We start from the raw sequence: 21,584 nt of genomic DNA on the forward strand, positions 1-21,584 counted from the left end.
CTAAAACTAATCCTAATCTAAACTCTAGCTTAATCTAAACTACTAATCTAAACTAATCTGAACTGTACCTTTCTCCTGACTCTTACCCTAACCCTCTTACCTTAACTTGATCATTGTTAATGTTGTTTTGTCAATGTAGCAGTACGTAGATGTAGTAGATTTGTAGACTGCTATATGTGTCGATATAGTGACTATTACAACAGCAGCAGTATGCTAACAGAAATCACACATCATAAAGTAATGACAAGAGTATGCTTAAGCAGTGAGCATACTGGAAATGAACACTCGCAAAACAATATTCCTTGCAACCTAGGAGAAATGTTAAACCACCCTACGGAAGGTTTATAAACAATATAACAAGGTTGGTGGCACACCAAGAAATTCTTAATTCAGTAATATCAGAATTATAACAATTGTCATACAAAGAAACAAAAAAGAAGTCAGTGCGCACATTGTAAAACCTGACTAGGATTTCAATTAAATAGACAGTATTTAGTACAACTGTATTTTGTAAAGTAGTGCATTAGTCATTAATCCAACAATTAAAGCAATGGAGTTCATAGAGCTGAGTTAACTGAATCTAGATCTAAATTTACAAAAAAAAGAGCCTAGTTGGTTGAAATCAAGCCCCATGTTTAATATGACTGTAGCTTACATAATATGTATTCAAGCCATAGAGTGTTCATAGAATCTAGCTTCTTGAATCAAGGCAAGCAATTTATCAAGAGAATAAAGCTAACATATTTCATCCATGCATTGACCTTTCTCAAGGCATTACAATGAATGATGATTTCTGAACACTGTTATGGATGATGGAAAATTTGGTCTGGATAATCAAAGATATTAGCCTGTCGCTTATTGTTATGTAGGAAAAAAGCAAGAAAATGTAGTCATTCGGTAAATTAACTAGGCCAAAGTGTATTGACTAAGGTGTTACTTCGCAAGATCCTCCAGTCTCGGGAATGTCAGTAATACACTTTCAATGTCTAGTGAAGAATCTCACTTCATATTGTGAATATGAACAGGTCGCCGATTTCCAAAATGAAACCCACATACCTGTGTCACTTTGGCTCACTAAGGCAGTCATACAGTGTGTACCTCACCTCACTACATCACTACACACATCCATGAGCATAGAATCTTGGTGCTAGGATTGCGGGATCTCAGTTAACAGTGGAACTTTGTGTGAATGGACCAGTAGGTTATAATTTATGGGACACAGGTAAAAGCCCTGATCACACTGGCATAACTACAAAAGATGGAATGCTGTCACCATCATATTACACATGAGAACCAGTGGCAGGGACTGGAGGCCTTCTGTCATCACTGAGTGCTCGCTTGCTGTGCCCCTTTAAGTCCAGGACAGATCTTAGACCACAAGACTAGTTGCAAATTATTGGCAGGGCTACGCCTTTACACACACACACACGGGGGCCAAATATCCAGAAACTGGAGTAACAGACACTCACAGATGGGCACTCATGGCAAGTCACCCAACATACACAATAGAGAGCAAATTCCCATCCCAGCAGAAGATATCTAGTCGCTCTCTCTTGTCCATTCCCCTTCCCTCAGGTCTACTGCTGATCTGCATAACTATCCTTTGCATGATTGTCAGTGGGCTCAGGGTAGAGTGGATATGAGTATAACCCCGTTGGATCCATATTACTAAGTTAGAGCCAACCCACACACACCGCAACTGATTTGCAACGAGATACAAACACATAGAGGAATTTTAGAAAATATAGCCAACGGGTCTAACAATAATTAGGGATACATCATAGAAAATACACAGAATTTTCTGAAACAAGATAATCCATTAAAGTGTTTCAAGACTCTCATCACTTGGGATCATAGCATTTCCACACAGGTACAGAGGCATACATCTTGTAATAGAGATGAAAATTCCTATAATTTTTCTACAAAATGTGTAGTAAACCCCCACGTAGGAATGACATATTAAGCACCCAGGGCTGCAGAAAAGTATCAATATACATGTCCTAAGGCTGAATTAAAGAGTCAATACCAAAAATGATTAGTCTCATTGGTGGGTTGGTTAATGACTTAGGAATTTTGGGTGACATACAAATGATTATATTTGATAAAGAATTAGAAGGTGACACATTGGCGTTTTACAGCTTATGCGTGTAATTATGAGATAAAACTACTTAAGGTGAAAGAATTAATATTTCCAAAAATTAACAGGAACATCAATGGTGTCTAATGTAATCCCACTGTATACAAATTTATTGATGCACTATTTTGAGATGATAAATGTTTTGTTGCGAAGGGAGTGGAAAGCACACAATGCTATGGCCAAGGTTTATTGACAACACTTGTATTCTCTGGTCGATTATAGAAGACCATCTAATTGATAACATCAACAAAATGAACTGTTGTCATGACACGATTAAATTCAATTTGACTATCAGTTACTGTAATACTAATGTCCTTGGAGTAATGGTTCAGATGAGAAAGTGCTTACTACTTCTTAACACAAGAAGAAAACAGATGGGAACAACATGCTTTATTCTGCAGATTTTCATCTACCCATATTTAAAAGGCTCCTCCCTTACTCAACTCATTTAAGTTACAACTGTTGTTTCAAAGGACGAGGATTATTCTCTTGAGAAGGATGAAATATTTAACAAATTATTTAACAGAGGATGGTCTAATGATTATACCAGAAATGCAAGAGCTAATATGACAATGGTCAAAAGGAATGTCCTTTAGAAAGTAATAAAGGGGAAAATAAATCAACAGATGGGCTAGTATTTGTTTCTAAATTACCCTCCCAGTTCCATAAGATCAAACATGTCATAAACACTGGGCCGTCCGTCAAAATGACCCTGTCATACGGGATTTATTTACTAATAAACCATTCTTTGCTAATAGGTATATTCTGCTGAATTTAACAGTGTAATATAAAAGTTCTGTCTATCCAAAAATTAATATCATTTCAATGCTTTAGCCACAATAATTGTAATAATGTCATCAAATCTGAATTTATTTACAATCTACATACAGGAAAACTCATCAAATTAAAATAATTTGCTCCATGTGAGGGTGATTGATGTGTTCATGCAATTATGTGCCCATGCAGGCTGGCTCCTATATATCAGGGAAACAAATAGAAAACTGTGTATTTGATGGAACAAAAGTAAAGGTTGTGTTAGAACAAAGAATGTGTATTCAGCACTCACTAGAAACTACATGGACAATTAACTGAATATTTAAACAATTAAACTCAGAAAAGATGCCTTTTGGATAGACAAACAAGGATACAGTATAGCTTACGTATCTTATAAAAAAAAACAAGACTACCCATAATTCTTTAGCTAAATTACAATAGGAATTATAATAATCTGAACAGGACATAGTAAAGTCATATGGCATGAACCTCCAGTTACCAGCTTAGAGTGTTCAGCATCCACATGGGAATCCAAAAAGAATGTTTTAAACTCTGAGAATGAGAACTCATTTTGGATAGAGAGACTATATGCCAGAAATTATGCATTTATTTGGCATGCTTCATGTTTTGCTTTATCGAAAAGAGGAACGCTTTTTGTTGATAAATGTATATTTCTTTTATTAGCTGGCATGTTTGTAATGGCCCTGAGGAAACATGCCTTGGGTGAAGTGCATATGGCGGAAAGAAATCAAGATCTGTGAAAACCTCATACTGGTTTTGAAGAAAGTCTATCAAATTCAAATAATATGAATGTGAATACGTTCAAAAGAAGATTTCCTGCTTAAAGTGGAGTTGCATTTTTATTAAAGTTAGTGCAGCATAGCCTAATAAAGCAACCCAATTAGCATACTGTTGGTTCAATTGTGCCACAGTTGGCTTAGTTATCTAGTCTTCAGCAAAGATGAATTCTAATAAACCAGAAGTGAAACTTATTTGCACTTGATGATGTTACTCCGTCATGCTAGCAGGTATGACTGAGTATTCGCCAGTCTAGTTATCAATGTAAATGGTGAATGTCCTCAGTTAATTTAAGCTCTACAGTTGATAAGCTCAAGGGTGCCTGTGCTATGTTTGCTGTGAATATGTGTCCCTACATCACAGGTGTTTGCTGTATCGCCCAGTAGTTACAGATAAAAAATATGTTTTTTATTTGGTATTATATATTTAATACAACTTGCTCTAACACGTAAGATTGAATGATGAATGTATGAACTGTACCGTTAGCATTTCCTTGACTGCAACTTGATCACAATGAGAGGAGTTCTGAAAGACCAACCAATAGGAAAAAACAAGATTTCCTCGATGTTGAAGGCCTTTAGATGACTTTCTAAGAGATGAACTGTTTGTTTAAATGTTATTGGTGTATAATCTATACTGGATGAAATGCTTGGCAGATCATCGGTCTCCTGTCACACTCATTTGTAAGGGTTTCTAAGCAGACCCCCCAGGATATAGCGGCATGGATTAGCAAATTTAGCGGCACAAAAATGGAAATTTAGCGGCACAAATATGGAAATTTAGCGGCAATTTTGCGGCATTTTATTTGGCCACTATTCCTACAACAAACACAGACATCTTAGTTTTTTGAGTTATTTAACAACATGAGTCTATGTATATTAGGTTTATTTACAATGTAGACACTTTATATTGGCATAGACACAGCTTAGCTAATAAGACTCATGTTTAATAATGTTAACATGTTCAATAAAAAAAAATTGTAATAGAAATAAATACATATATACCTAAAGAGTGACTTTCAGGCCGTCTCCATCTAGTGATCTTTTCAAATGTCATTCACGTTTCGGCCCCGCCCACCTATAGAATATGGCCTGAGACACTGCCCTTTTAACCATTGCCTGGCTGCGTTATCAGTGATGGCATTTTGCTCCAGCACATGACTAAATCTGCCTAGAAAGTAGTCCGCATAGCAGAGGAGCCGCCACTGTAATTGGTATCACTTACTACAACAGCATTTGTTTCATGACTTGTGGGAAGGCATTTCATCATCTATACTGGAAAAATGTTTTATGATATCACTACTGTTTGGGGTTCATCATTTTAGACTGATGTAATCTGCATGCTCTCTGATCTTTTAAGCGCTAAATGAGAAGCAGAGTTGTTGTATCAGCCAACATGATTTGGCTAGCACTGCTGCATTTTGCGCATTATTGTTAAAGGTGAGGGAAAACACAATATTTTGTAAAGTAACCAACATCTTTGAAGACTGGAGGGTCTGGCCAATGCTCATCACCCATGAGACCCGGCCCACTTAAAGCCCTGACAATATCAGCAAACTGCAGGTCCTCCAAATTCTTCAGCTTGATTTCTGCTAAAGATTCCCAAATTCTGCTCAGTGTCTCTGGATATAAAAAACCTGCACTGGCTTCCCATTAAGCAAAGAATCGTTGGAGAGCAGCTGTGTGTTCTGAAAAAAGCAACCAAGGATTATGATGAATCCAGAGGATGGTTATGCTGCTGCATAACTATTTCACTTTGTTCTCTCCATTACATGCAGGAAATGGAATCAAGCATACAACACAACCTCCTGGCAAAAACAAAAAATGATATTTCAAGGCAATGCTTGCTGGGACTACGAAGTGCAAACAAACCTCAGGCACAACCACAGAGAAAGGAATTCAAGTGCAAAGTTTTGATTCAGGTGAAAAATCAAACGACGTGGAATGTATGTCTCCAAACGGCCAAGACATGTGGATGTCCCCGTGGGATAAGAAAATGTAAAGCCCATTGAGTCCGATGGCCAACTAGACAAGTTACATAAGAAGGCTGCAGCACGCCAGAAATAAAATAATGGAAAGAAAGGGACTTACTCAAAAACAACTCATTCACGGTCATGCAAACTCATAAATTGCGAGTTTCATTGAGTTACATCTAAGTTAGATGTAACTCTTTAGTTCCCTTTCCCAGCCTGTCCTTGGACATGCCTCCAGAGCCAGGCTCTCTTTGGAGTGACTTTAGTTCCCTTTCCCAGCCTGTCCTTGGACATGCCTCCAGAGCCAGGCTCTCTTTGGAGTGACTTTAGTTCCCTTTCTCAGCCTGTCCATGGGCATGCCTCCAGAGCCAGGCTCTCTTTGGAGTGACTTTAGTTCCCTTTCTCAGCCTGTCCATGGGCATGCCTCCAGAGCCAGGCTCTCTTTGGAGTGACTTTAATTCCCTTTCCCAGCCTGTCCTTGGACATGCCTCCAGAGCCAGGCTCTCTTTGGAGTGACTTTAATTCCCTTTCCCAGCCTGTCCTTGGACATGCCTCCAGAGCCAGGCTCTCTTTGGAGTGACTTTAGTTCCCTTTCTCAGCTTGTCCATGGGCATGCCTCCGGAGCCAGGCTCTCTTTGGAGTGACTTTAGTTCCCTTTCCCAGCCTGTCCTTGGACATGCCTCCAGAGCCAGGCTCTCTTTGGAGTGACTTTAATTCCCTTTCCCAGCCTGTCCTTGGACATGCCTCCAGAGCCAGGCTATCTTTGGAGTGACTTTAATTCCCTTTCCCAGCCAGTCCTTGGACATGCCTCCAGAGCCAGGCTCTCTTTGGAGTGACTTTAATTCCCTTTCCCAGCCTGTCCTTGGACATGCCTCCAGAGCCAGGCTCTCTTTGGAGTGACTTTAGTTCCCTTTCTCAGCTTGTCCATGGGCATGCCTCCAGAGCCATGCTCTCTTTGGAGTGACTTTAGTTCCCTTTCTCAGCTTGTCCATGGGCATGCCTCCGGAGCCAGGCTCTCTTTGGAGTGACTTTAGTTCCCTTTCTCAGCCTGTCCATGGGCATGCCTCCGGAGCCAGGCTCTCTTTGGAGTGACTTTAGTTCCCTTTCTCAGCCTGTCCTTGGGCATGCCTCCAGAGCCAGGCTCTCTTTGGAGTGACTTTTAGTTCCCTTTCTCAGCCTGTCCATGGGCATGCCTCCAGAGCCAGGCTCTCTTTGGAGTGACTTTAATTCCCTTTCCCAGCCTGTCCTTGGACATGCCTCCAGAGCCAGGCTCTCTTTGGAGTGACTTTAGTTCCCTTTCTCAGCTTGTCCATGGGCATGCCTCCAGAGCCAGGCTCTCTTTGGAGTGACTTTTAGTTCCCTTTCTCAGCCTGTCCATGGGCATGCCTCTGGAGCCAGGCTCTCTTTGGCGTGACTTTAGTTCCCTTTCTCAGCCTGTCCTTGGGCATGCCTCCAGAGCCAGGCTCTCTTTGGAGTGACTTTTAGTTCCCTTTCTCAGCCTGTCCATGGGCATGCCTCCAGAGCCAGGCTCTCTTTGGAGTGACTTTAGTTCCCTTTCTCAGCCTGTCCATGGGCATGCCTCCAGAGCCAGGCTCTCTTTGGAGTGACTTTAGTTCCCTTTCTCAGCCTGTCCATGGGCATGCCTCCAGAGCCAGGCTCTCTTTGGAGTGACTTTAATTCCCTTTCCCAGCCTGTCCTTGGACATGCCTCCAGAGCCAGGCTCTCTTTGGAGTGACTTTAGTTCCCTTTCTCAGCCTGTCCATGGGCATGCCTCCGGAGCCAGGCCAGCAGTCTTGGTTTCTTTTCTTCTGCCTGTCCCCGGGCTTGGACCCTGGACAGCTGTACAGAGGCTCAGATTCCCCTGTCCAGACCTGCTGCGCGGTGTCTTTATTTCCCGTGCACTGTGTGCCTGGACATGCCTCCGGGGCCAGGCCGGCCGTGCAGTTTCTTTCACTGGCTGATCTTGGACACATTCAGCTCCTGCAGGGATAACAAGGCCCCCTGTCAGATAATCCTGACTCTCCTTTTGTGTAATGGCTTCGGGATCAGGGGGGAGGAGAGAGTTAACTCGCTGCGTGTTGTGTTGTGTGTTAAATCATGAACTTTCCGAGTGGAGAGGAGGCGGGGCAGCGTTTATAAAAGAGGCTGGCAGAGGGTGGTGTAAATGCACAGATATCCTAACTGGGCGCTGCATTTTGTTTTCTGCAACAGGTCTGAATCCGGAGTTAACGACTGCCGACGATCACATCACACATTCCGCTGCTTGGGCGATGCTGGACTGTTTACAGACCCCCCAGGATATAGCGGCTTTTGTAAAAATGCCGCGATTTCTACGAAAGTGCTGATTTCGCGGGCACTTTAGTAAAAATCGCGGCAATTTTACAAAAGTGCCGATTTCGCGGCAAATCGCGAAATCGCGAAATCGCGATATCCTGGAGGGTCTGTCTAAGATGTGCACCCATTTAATAATATTCACTAACCTTCAGATCTTGCAAATAAGTGATGCTTCGGTGGTGTGCACAATTTTGTATTACTGTGCCTGTATTGCCGTGTTCAATGTTTCAAGAAATATCCATTTTACTTCTCATGCTATTGATTCCGAAGACAAGTTCTACATCTCATATATCTGAACCAGTGTCTTTATATCTTATCAATTATGTATGTCCTCTTCTTGTGCTCTATCTTGTATGTTTCTTAAACAAATCACGTTATTCTGTCTTGGGGTATAGTAAATCAAATATGTTGGTGTGATTTTTAAAAAAAAATCAAAACGTATCCTGGGACATCCCTGCTTCATCTTTAACACTATTTATATACTCCCTTGTCAATACAAACTAACTGAGAGACATGTCAATTTAGAATGCTCTACATGGCTTAACGCTCGAAATCTGTTGTCAGGTCATTCAACTCAAACAGTACTTCAATAGGTTTCTATTACTGAAGCTAAAAACCCTAATGTACCCTCTATCTTGGTTTTTATATAACCATGAACTGCTTTTTACACAGTTTATCACAAAGTTCTTCCGTATCCTCACTTGAGATATCCAGTGCTCGTGTCATTTCAATTTCAACCATACCATAGTTCTCACACTTTTCTATTCAACTGATGCACCCACTTTCATCTGTAGCTCCCCTTCCATAACATGTTTCAGAAGGCTTCGTTCCTGGGTACAACTTCCTTCTCGTTTTCTTTTTTATAAATATATTTTTAATTTAGGTACATACAAGGATATTTACCAGTAAAACTATTTTCCTAAAATTAAATAGAAGAAAGAAAACAGAATGCATAATAAATATTTCATTATTAGCTTCTAAAATGCAATACCTCCAATAATACACTACAACATGTGCAAAAGTGAAAATCAAACATTAAGTATAACTAAATATAGATTTCCACATAACAGGGCCGGGCCTGGAGGAACAAGAGGGACTAACAAAACAGACTAACAAACCACAGGCACATTATCAAATATACATCTAGGCATTAAAAGATCCACATCTTAGAGACTCAGTCATAAGAGTCTAGACAGTATTGAAAATCAGATGTTATCATATAACCTGTGCTTCTATTTTTTTCCAAACAAAACTTAAAGACAAATATTATCAACAATATCATTCAAAGAAAGCATTCTTTATTGAAAGGGTTTTAGTCAGCCCCAAAAATCAAAACTCCACCTTGATCACTTTTCTTTACATGCACACAAAATTCCTCTGACTCCTATTATCAATTATTTGGGCCCTTATACTTAGTCAGCCCCCAAAAATCAAAACTCCACCTAGATCACTTTTCTTTACATGCACACAAAATTTCTCTGACTCCTACTATAAATTAATTGGGCCCTTATACACATAGTTACCAAAATGATTTTCAAATGTTTCTGTCCTTTCTCTCTTTACTTCTGAAATACACACTACGCTCTTAACTAGTCTATCTTCAGAAGAGACATGAAAGGCTTTTTTCAAAATACCTTTTCCAAAAGAATGGCATGTTCCTCTTTGCTCTAAAATCAACCCACACCATCCTTAGAAAATATTCTACATTGCTTGTATTGTTGTATGCATTCTTTAAGTCCAATGTAATCAATGTGAATTTACAAAAACAAACCGGCCCTCCTTCTCTTCAAATCATCAAATCATCTCCAACTTTAGAAATAAAAATATGTTATTACAATTTCCAGTTCTGCCCCACCTTTAGTTTTTATTCCTCACTTAGTTTGATCTCCCAACCTATAACCTCCAAGCGTATTTAAACTATTTTTACTTGTAGCTGTTTAAATGGTTTAATTTATGCTTCCAACATTTCACCCTATCTTGATCATTTGTAAGTGCTCACAATTTGTTATTGTACGCAATTTCCCTCTCTAGTCACAGTCATCAATGATTTCAAGAATTAGTTCTGCCTCGTAATTCTGCTCCTATGTTCTGTCTACCAACCCGATCAAGCTCTTTACTTTGTATCTCTTGGGTTTCAAGTACATCACTCCTCTATGCACCATGTAAGTTTAGGTCATTTTTAGGTCTCGCCTGTCGATGCGCATGCGCATCGAGCTTGCGAGACTATGGGGGCTTAACCACTCTTTACCTAACTTGCAAGGAATCGTGGCGATTCCTTGCAGTGCCCGTGACTTTTAAGCTCAATGCGCATGCGCATTGAGCTTAAAAGCGCGTGCACATCAGTTCCCTCAGCCGCACTCCAGGCCCCTGCTGCTTTCACACCCTCTCCCCGCTCCGCCCCCTCCCCTGCCCGCCGTGTCGCATTTCTCCTCCCCCCTCCCCTTATCTGCCTGCACGTCCACTTTAACATGTGCATCTGCTTGGTTTTCGTGACTTATCACCTGAATCTGCCGTGTTTGCCACAGTGAGGATTGTCTCTCCAAAATTATTGAAGGCCGGTAGTTTGGGTGATTTCTGAAAGCCTCGGCTTACATATATGTCCTGCCTGGCAGTCTTCTCTGAGCATATGTAGTTTACGGACATACAGAGTTGGAGGCCATGACCCTGTTTTTCAGTGCAGTTCTCACAAGCCTGGCTTTACTAACATGTTTTTGTTGGCTGCAGAGATAATTCAGAAGGATGATACATCTTTCAGTGGCAGCCATAACTGATAACTGCAAAAGTCTCTTCTAATGTAGGTGAGGCGTGACATCCACTGTGGGTGCTTGACTCGAAATGCGAGTGAACCTGGTTTGGGACTCATTCCCTTAAATCGTGCAATATCTATTGGGGATCTGCGGACTTGCTTCAGTCTGCATAAGGGATGACGGTACACTTCTATTTTCTGATCCCGCCGTGTCGCATTTCTCCTCCCCCCTCCCCTTATCTGCCTCCCCTCCGTCTTGTTTGTGTCGCATTTCTCCTCCCCCCTCCCCTTATCTGCCTTCCCTCCGTCTTGTTTTTTTTTTTACCCGCTCCGCCCCCTCCCCTGCCCGCCGTGTCGCATTTCTTTTCTCCTCTTTGCTCCTCCAGCAGTGAAACTCTGATTTTAGAAATCGTTATTTTTTAACACAGTAATAACGAAGGTTAGGTTTAATAGCGATGTACTAATTTAACGTTTGTTTCTGTAAATATTATTTTAAAAAGTGTGTTCATGAAACGAAAAAATCATCCCGCCCACAACCATCACATAAACAAGAGTAAATCAGCCTTTGTGCATATGTGCAGTGATGCACGTCCACTTTAACATGTGCATCTGCTTGGTTTTCGTGACTTATCACCTGAATCTGCCGTGTTTGCCACAGTGAGGATTGTCTCTCCAAAATTATTGAAGGCCGGTAGTTTGGGTGATTTCTGAAAGCCTCGGCTTACATATATGTCCTGCCTGGCAGTCTTCTCTGAGCATATGTAGTTTACGGACATACAGAGTTGGAGTCCATGACCCTGTTTTTCAGTGCAGTTCTCACAAGCCTGGCTTTACTAACATGTTTTTGTTGGCTGCAGAGATAATTCAGAAGGATGATACATCTTTCAGTGGCAGCCATAACTGATAACTGCAAAAGTCTCTTCTAATGTAGGTGAGGCGTGACATCCACTGTGGGTGCTTGACTCGAAATGCGAGTGAACCTGGTTTGGGACTCATTCCCTTAAATCGTGCAATATCTATTGGGGATCTGCGGACTTGCTTCAGTCTGCGTAAGGGATGATGGTACACTTCTATTTTCTGATTAAAATACTGACACCTATGAACATGCAATTTATGTTGTGTCGAACTATATAAAATGCAAAAAGAAAAGTTGAAAAAAAATGTAGGTGAGTTTGAAAGGTTGCATGGATCTGGTGTCACTCCTGGGTTATTATTTCAAGTTGCTTAGCAAGTTAGTTTGCTTCTTGTTGGGAACTTTGATATGTGGTCACTCCTCATCAGTGCATGAAAGTCTGGTAGGGCTATATCTCTGTCACCTTCCAGGGCCTCAGCCAGGATACTAATATCAAGAATATGTACAGGTTTGCCTGCACTGAATGCAGTCCACAGTTACCCACAGCTTAGGCTCTTTGCAAAGTGTAAGGTCAACACAAAATCAGTGTCCACACTATATATGAGAATGCTCTTTCTACCTTTAGCAACACCGTCTGCAGCCTGCAGAAATATTCTTGTTAGCTTCCTCTTAAGTGCAGGGTTCCAGCCTCTCTGCTATCGCTGCAGCACCTGATTATGAGCATCTTACTCCTTTCTCTTGTCTACCTACATCTTTGTAGCTGCTGCTATTTGGGAAGCCAGTTGGTCACAAAGCTATTGGCTGCTTTTATCATCTCGTAGGAATTCAGGCTGTTTCTTTGGCACTGTTTTTGCCATCTCAACTCTCCTGTGAGCTACTTTACCTCATCCACCATCACCACCACATCCACCACCACATCCACCACCACATCCACCACCACACCCACCACCACCACCACATCCACCACCACATCCAACACATCCACCACCACACACACCACCACTACATCCACCACCCCATCCACCACCACCCCATCCACCACCACCACCGCATCCACCACCACCACCGCATCCACCATCACCACATCCACCACCACATCCACCACCACCACATCCACCTCCACATGCACCACCATATCCACCACCACATCCACCATCACATCCACTGCCACATCCACCGCCACATCCACAGCCACACCCACCGCCACCAGATCCACTACATCCACCACCCCATCCACCACCACCACCACCGCATCCACCACCACCACTACATCCACCACCCCATCCACCACCATCACCGTATCCACCACCACCACCGCATCCACCATCACCACATCCACCACCACATCCACCACCACCACATCCACCATCAACTCCACATCCACCACCACATCCACCATCACATCCACCATCACATCCACCATCACATCCACCGCCACATCCACCGCCACATCCACCGCCACATCCACCGCCACATCCACCGCCACCAGATCCACCACACCCACCACCACTACATCCATTACCACACCCACCACCACTACATCCATCACCCCATCCACCACCACCACCACCGCATCCACCACCACCACCACCACATCCACCATCACCACCACATCCACCGCCACCAGATCCACCACACCCACCACCACTACATCCATCACCACACCCACCACCACTACATCCATCACCCCATCCACCACCACCACCACCGCATCCACCACCACCGCATCCACCACCACCACCACCACATCCACCATCACCACCACATCCACCACCACATCCACCACCACATCCACCACCACATCCACCACCACATCCACCGCCACATCCACCGCCACATCCACAAAAATAAAAGCCATTGTTATTTGTAATATCAATACATCTAAGTCACGTAAATACAACACACATTGCATTACAAATGCTATAGGTGTCACATTTGCGAAAGTTAAAACTATTGACATTGTAACTGACAAAGCTATTAATTTTGCTATTTTCAAAACCAACACATAAATAAAAAAGTGTCATTTACAATAACAATCGCTCAAACTTTCCTAATGCGAGACCTATTGCATTTCCAATGCTTGTTTCTCCAGACACCGACACTGTGGAATGCCCTTCCAAATGCCATCTTTTACCTACACACATGCAGTTCAAAATGATATTCTTTTTTTCATATCCTTTCACCTCAGTTGGCAAAATAATATATATATACACACACCTGTTTCCTTCCAATTTAAGGTAATTCATCAGTGCTTGCAAACTTTTTTATTGTACTGTATTAACTATGCTTCATATAAAAGCAGATTATAAACGTATACATAAAATGTCTTCCAAGTAGCAGATCTAAATAAACATTGGTGTAATCTACATTGATGTAGAATGATCATTACACAGTAAAACATGAGCGGAAGGAATTGAAATTGTAGAACTATGTAACATCTCAGGGCCCAAACATTCATGCAGGCAAATTAAGATAGACACAGCTTCCTGAGATAACCATTCTTGAGACTCCTGAACAGCTGCCTGAAAGTCACAGACTTTCAGATATTGACTGCAGGACAAGAGGCAAGGTAAAGTCCCTGGATCACAATATTTCTGATATTTATTCTTAACTGAACTAGAACCCATATTCCTTTCAGCTAACTGAAATGGGGATTTACTTGTCAGCCTTTTTAAAAGTATATATCTACAGACACTGGGCACTGTCAGAACTGTGAACCACTTTCTCGATTCTCCTCCACAGAGACGTTGAACAGATGTTTTTTTTGTTTGGGGCCTTCGGTTCCAAAAAGCTGCCTTACTTTTTCGATAAAACAAGTTCTCAAAGAAACTGTATGGATGCTAGAAACACTGGGCATGATTAAAAAAGACTTTGCCATGAGTCGGTGAGACTTACTCTTGTAGGACTCAAGTTACACCAAAATCGTGAATCAGGCGCTCTATCTTTAAAGGCTGTAAATTATCTTGAACTTTCAAAATGTATTTTACCATGAATAATCTACTTACAATACATTAATGACATCTTCTAAATATGTCTGAGACTTTTTTTCAAATATATATATTAAAGAACAGCCATTTAAATACAAAGAATCAAGTTCATGTGCTTAAAATTTTAATTTTCTAAAGAAAATTGCTATTCTCAGTCTTGCAAGACAACTGTGGTTTTGATTGTGAGGAAGGTTGAAGAGAAAAGACTCCACTGTATCTCTACACCTCTGTTGGGTTTCATGACTGGCAGTTTAGAGGAAACTTGGCGAAACCAGACTTCTACAGCAAAAAATTCTACCACACCATTGGTTCATCCAGTCAGCGTACAGCAGCATATTTGAAAGCCCACCAGCCCACAGAGGTGTCTTGAAGGCAGGAGTAGGAAACATCTATTCTCATCACACTCTCCAGCTCTGATGTGTATGAATCAGTCATGCTTGAAAAAAAAGCGTGGTCGAACAACCACATTTAAGTAATCACATTTCAACCACAGGTGGCACAACTGAAACTTCTGAATCTGGTCACAAATTCCATTTACCCAAGCAGCATCAGGCCCCTTGTTCAATGAGATCAAAGAGTAAGTAAGCCCAGATTTATCTGCAGGGGATCATAAATATTAGGCTCATAATATTTGTAGTGATGCACACACAAGGGTACTGTGTCTGCTGTGTCGTATGAACTCAAACTCCACACCACCCTGGAGGCCTCACAAGGCCGAAACGGATCAGGGTTGCTTTTGTTGCCGTTCAGAAGGGACTAAGTCTACCTGATCAGGATGGACTAATCATTTTAAGGCCAGTCCAAGACTGCTTTGCATGTGTCTGGTTTATGTCCACAGTGAAATAGAGGTATAGATGTGCTAATGTAAAGTATTTAATGGAGTGGGGCCAAAATGACAGTAGTTCAGATTAATTTAACCCCTTCGATGCTTGTGACAAGGTCAACTCGTAATGGGTGTTACCTGCACTGTGCGTTTGACGAGTTGACCTTGTCACAAACAATGGGATTTTGAAAATTGCAGCACACAGCGGGAATATAGGATAGCAATGATGCGGTTAAGAAACTCCATCCATCGCTTTTTGCGATTCAATCTCTATTTCACTGGCCAAAAGCTTCACTTTTCAGTCACCCCCTCACCTTCCACTTTACGGTATCCCATTTTAAAATCCAATGTAATACATTTACCACCGATGAAGGATAATGGCCAATTTTTACAAAACGTTGTATTTAGCAACGTCACACGTACATTCTCATCTGTTTAGTGGCCAACGTAAACCTGGATGGCTGAGCGAGTCCTGTCTGCCTCATTCAGCCAGCTCTAATGTTATATCAATTACTCTGTGAGGGCATCCTGGGATAGGTACCCCCATATCTGTAAGGACATAAGAATACTACAAGTTCACAAACGCAGAATAAAGTTGGCTAAATGGCATGGGCTGCCTGAAGGGTGACATGTGTGTGACCTACAGACAGTCCTGGCTATTTCGGACACATTGATTTTTTTTTTTAACTTTATTCACAGCTGCATGACCATAGACATTACATTTCGATGACATTTACAACGTGGCAGCTGGTATTTTTGGTTTTTCACCCCAACTCGTATCTCCCCGTCCCCGCAGATTCATACCTCTGCATGTATCTTGTGGGCGATCCGGGCCCTTATACAATCATTATTGCATCGTAATTACATATCCATATTGGCCGTCAACTGCTCTCGGGAAGAAACGAAGAACAAAGCAATAAACATATACTTCAACTCTTTACCCCACCCCTGAGCATCCCTGCTCTCCCGGTGGTCCAGGACTCCCTAACTCTGGAGTCTGTCTACCCCGGTTCTTATGTACTCTAGTGTGTGTTGTGACTTGATGTGGTCCGGTGATATTCGTGAGTCTTTGGGTTTCCAGAAGGTAGCCTCCTCCCCTTTCATTTCATCCCTACAAGTTAAGACCTGGCACAAGCGTCTGGGCAAGATCAATGTCTTCTAACTCTAAAAGCATGGCTTCCCATTCTTGGGAGATGGGGTGCTTCCGGTGTCCCCGCGCCTCCTCCCTCAGGATAGCTGCACCCTCCGCTCTTCCCCACTTCAGCCCCTCTGCCTGCCAAGTACGTGAACCCGGCGATCGGGGGGATTGCCATCTCATCGTGATGGTCCTAATGTCTAGTAAAAGTGCCAGGTCCAGTAATTTCAGTCGGGCTTTCAATGTCTTGGATCGTCTACGGAGCCCCAGGAGGCAAGGCAACGGCTTCCCCGGCACCGGAAGGCCCATGACCGTCCTCAACGTCCGGCACACCTCTGACCAATATCCGTGAATCCGCAGGCAAGACCAGACCATATGCAGAAACCCGGCCTCATCCTCTCCGCACCGCGGACACCTGTGGGGGGAGTCTGGGAACATTTTATGAAGTCGCCTGGGGGTCAGGTATGCTCTGTGTAGAACCATCACCTGTATGAACCGGAACTTTACATTGCGGGACACCCGTCTAGGATGCTCCAGGACCGTGGCCCACTCCTTCTCGGTCATCATTCTGTCCGTGTCTTGGATCCAAGTGTGCATGAGGGCCGTGGTCGGGACAGCAGTGTGTGCCCTGATGCCTGCGTGTAACCAGCTTACTAGATGTCCCCCCTCCCCCATTTAGTGTAATAAGTGGACCAGCTCATGTTGCGGGGGTTGGAGTCGCTGCTGTGCCCACCTGAAAGGCGCCCACTGTCATTACGCCGGCCTCATGCCAGGGGCGCAGTACTCTATTGGTAAGTCTGCCCTGTGGCGTTGGAATGCCCAACAGAGGGATATTGGACACATGGATATAGCCTGCATCCGCTTACCAACTAAGGGATGTTTATACGACTGAATTATAATCAGTACTACAATATAATAATCCTGGCAAAATAAAGAAACTGAATATAAACCCATTTCAGGGAGGTGCACTGGTAATTCCAACCAAAAGCAAGCGCCTGTGTGTTGTTGTTTTAAACCTCGTGGAGAAATAATGTATTTAAAATTTCTGAAATACATAATAAATATTGATGCAATTCCCATGTTTGTTTCTCACGTCAGGCAGCCTAAACAGCAGAAAATAATATGTGCAATTACAACTTTAATGTTTTATGCGTTTTACATAATGGGAAGAGAGACACAGAAAGGTGTACAAACGGAAAGCACGACGAGCACAAACTCTGCTTGGTTCTGCAGCTAAGTGTCTCGGCAGGCGAAACTAACCCCGAGCTAAAATGGAGACAGGATATGCTGTCAGACAGACACAGGGGTCGCAGCGGCGGGTCAGTGCCAAGGTCAAGCACAGCTGTCTCTGGATCCGCGGGTCAAGGGGAAGGTATCTCTTCCCATCTCTGCTCGCCAGTTGTTGCTCTCGGATTGGGTGAGCGTGACAGAAAAAAAGTGCTCTCTCTCCAAAGTTAATGCCGTTTTAATCTGGCAATAAAGCCAAGGCAAATATTTTGAAAGAAAAGGTCAAATGAGAAAGGAAAAAAACGCCCGCCTTCTTTTTCATTCCTAAACAAGCAGGGGCTGCGGTACAGCAACGAGCAAGGGTGATGTTCTTTATTGACCCCCATGGCTGAAAAACGCATGTTGAAAGCAGAGTTTTTATTTCTGTTTTTTTTTTATGGAACCTCTAGCGGACAGAAGGCGAAAGGGCATACACAGAAGACAACCTATGCTCTGTGCGTCGGGTGAAACGTAGGAGGAAGGAGCGGGGGAGAGAGAAGGGGGGAGAGAAATAATTGCCAGAGCTGAAAGTGCCATGTCTTCCTGTGTCTGCATTTGCTAGACTGACAGTGCCCTAGGACTTGGGGTGGAGAGAGCAGACCATCATTCCTCGCCCTTCGCCCTACCTCCTCCCCTTCCAAACATATAAATATATTTATGGTAAAGTCGATATCGATCTCCGTCCGTCTGCAGCAAGAAAGACTGGGGGGGGAGAAAGAGAAAATAAAGGCGCCCTAACCCCCGGGTGAACTTCAGGTGACCGAGCTGCACACAGACCTCTGCTGAACTGGGAGGGGGCAAAAAAACACAGACGAGAGAGAGCAACCCCATACCATTGGTGGGGTGACAGCAGACAGCTAACCTTAGGACGGGAGAGGGGGGGGCACAAACCCTGTGCACACCAGCCCGTCTTCCCCTCAGTTGCCCCAGCATCTCATTTGCTTGTGCAAGGAAGGAAAAGGGGGTGGGAGATAAAAACGAAGGGAGGGGAGAACAGGAAGAAAAAAAAGTTGTGTTGTTGCAGCAGGGCTGCGGGTGCCTGCTGCTGCTCCGGCCGCCCTCTCCACGCTCCAGGCTGCGAGCTGAGCGCAGCCTGATCCGCCTGACCCTGCACCCAGCCCCGGCCGCCTGCCTCCCTCCCTTTCCGGGATTAAATGTCACTCCTGTGCCCCTGTCTCCCTCCTGGCAGTTCCGCTCCTCGCCTGCCGTCTGCCTCCTCTTCTCCGCTGCCAGCGCGCTGCCCTGCTCGCCCCCTGGCTCGTGCTCCCTCCCCGGGGCCGTCGCCGGGGCTACGGCCGCAACCTTTAGCCGGGGTGGGACTGTCGGGGAGCGGGCGGTGCGCACCTCAGGACCGGGGAAAGGGGGGTGAGGCCAGAAAGGGAAGAAACCGAAGGCAGGAAAGAAAGAGGAAGAGAAGCGTGTCTGCAGGAATGGGGGCAGGGTGAGGGGGCAACAAAAAAGGCACACGGCTGTTCATCATCACCAACATGGCTGCCTGACTCCGACCTAAGCGAGGAATAACCCAGGCTGTGTCTTTGTCAGCGTCACCTCTGTAACCCTAAACTAATGCAGAAAACACTGGCGCCGCAGCCAGGGAGCAGTCACGGGCAGGCAGCACACACACTCACGCACACAGGCAGGGCACTTACGTGTGGGCAGGCGCTGGGGCTGCTCCTGCTTCCTCCTGGGCATTTTACCCCTTTTCTCACATTCTCCACCCGGAGCGGGTGCGGGATCGGGGAGGGCAGCCTGTTGTCCTCCGCCCTCGCCCCCGTGGTCTGGGTGCTCGCGAGGGCTGGGTCTGTGCGCGCTTCTGCCTGCTCGGGGAGCCTGCTGGCTGCACCTGGCTGTCCCCCCACGGTTGTAAATATCCCTCTGGATGGGGCTCTGTGCTGTCACGCGTGACCGTGTCCCCCCATGCCGCTGCGCCCCCGGTGCCAGGCCACGGGCTCGGTAGGGTACCGGAGAGAGCTGCCGTTCGCCGCGGTGTCTATGGCTGCTCTCTGTGCCTTCCCAGCCCCTAACACTAATGCAGGGGATCAAAGGGCAGAGGCGGTGTGTGTGTGTGTGTGCGCAGCCTGCACAGACACGGGCTGCAGAGAGAGAGAGAGAGCGAGAGAGGCAATCCAGACACACATACAGAGCCAGGAGCTGAGGTGCCCCCGAGCTCCCAAGGTGGACCTGACACAGCCGCCCTCAGACTGCCCAGGGACGCTGGGGGTTCAAGGTCTCTGCCAGCAGCAGCAGGATGTGGGCGTTGATGTCTTTTTTTATTTTACTGATTTCTTTCAAGTAGTGTTTTTCTCTTTTGATTTTTTCCCCCCATCATATCTAGTCTTTGCAAAAGTTTTTCTTTCGTCTCTTTCAAATGTATGGATGCTGTGTGTTTTTTAAACATTCATTTTAGCATCAAATCTGCTGCTACGGGGCACTTGAAGGACTTGACCATGGACTTCCTGTCTACTAGGCAACTCTCCCTATTTTTGTGTTTTCATATTTCCATAGTCTACGTAGTGAGAAAACCCCATAAATGCGCGTGAATGCTTGATGAAGGAATTTCCCCGCACCCCTACCAGATCTGACTCATTTGGCAAGTGCCGCCAGGATGCAATTGAGAGGTAGCAAATCTAAAACTGCACATTTCCTGATGCTGCTTCTTTCCTTTGTGCAAAAGAGCTACACAGTTGCTAACTCGTTGCTTGTAAATGCCAGACCTCTTGATTGGCTACCCAGTGCACTTGACATTGAACATGACCCATGTGGCCCTGAAAATGATATTGTGACCCGGAATTTTTGTTTGCAACTTTTGGAAATGCTAAATGCATGAACAATTACATTGCCGAATTCATGCAATTGGCCTCCATGGGAGCAGGTTTCAAATTTAGAATGCCTGAGAAAAGGCGGAAAACAAGTAGCAATAATAATAAAAAAAAAACATATATATGCACTTGGAAAATAAAATCTAAAAGAAAATACATTTGTCTCTGGAGATCCATATCGGGCTGATTCTAGGGATACAGGATTTTTCATGAAACCCTTATTTTTATATATGAATGAATTATCAGAGCTATCTTGTATCCAAGTATTGGTAAATTAGAGGAGGAGCAATGGGAGTGGCTAATGGCTCTCTTGAATTTATACAAGGGATAGATAAAGCACTCTGTACTTTATATCCAATACTAAAATGATCTGTTGACCTGCTATTTTATATTGCACTTCCTACCCATGGTACTTTACAAGGACAGCACATTGCACTTTATAATTCATATAATTTATTTAATCTGTGTACCTTATAGTCTCATACATGTTTTGTAAAATACTTTGCACTTTATATATGTGTGTATATCACACTGGTTTAACTGAATTGTTCTAGTTGTAATAGGATTCTACATATATTGATGCGGCTAGCACCGGTCCATTCTTGCGTTTTGAAAATATGTCACTCGAAATATGTTATTAAAAATGTGCAATTATATAATTATAAATTATACAGCCATCTGAAAAAACGACTGCCCATTAGAACTGCTTATTGAGCTAAGCCTAAAACTTGTTTGACAAATTTGTTTGTTTGAGAACCCAAAACCTATGACCTTGGTGAATCATGTTCTTCTTTTGACCATTTGTATTAAATATGTAACGAATTGCAGCAATGATATACTTTATTTGACAAGAATTAGGAATGTGGTATTTCCCCTTTAAATACTATATGATGTTTTTCATTGGTGGTGGGAAAAGGTACAGCTGTCCTTTTAAAATGAG

The 21,584-nt window shown here is 43.8% G+C and overlaps 1 protein-coding gene across 2 annotated transcripts in view; it reads right to left on the reverse strand.

Annotated features, from left to right (window-relative positions):
• The window catches only part of ZNF827 (zinc finger protein 827), a 578,049-nt gene extending 558,028 nt beyond the window's left edge, over positions 1 to 20,021 (reverse strand). For both annotated transcript variants that reach the window (XM_086962262.1, XM_086962263.1), the window contains exon 1: positions 19,475 to 20,021. In XM_086962262.1, coding sequence (XP_086818388.1) covers positions 19,475 to 19,517 — 43 coding nt within the window. In that variant the 5' untranslated portion in view covers positions 19,518 to 20,021. The remainder of the gene's footprint in view (positions 1 to 19,474) is intronic.
• Positions 20,022 to 21,584: the final 1,563 nt, after the last annotated feature.

Source organism: Lissotriton vulgaris, chromosome 3_1 (assembly GCF_964263255.1).
Source record: "Lissotriton vulgaris chromosome 3_1, aLisVul1.2, whole genome shotgun sequence".
Lineage (NCBI taxonomy): Eukaryota > Metazoa > Chordata > Amphibia > Caudata > Salamandridae > Lissotriton > Lissotriton vulgaris.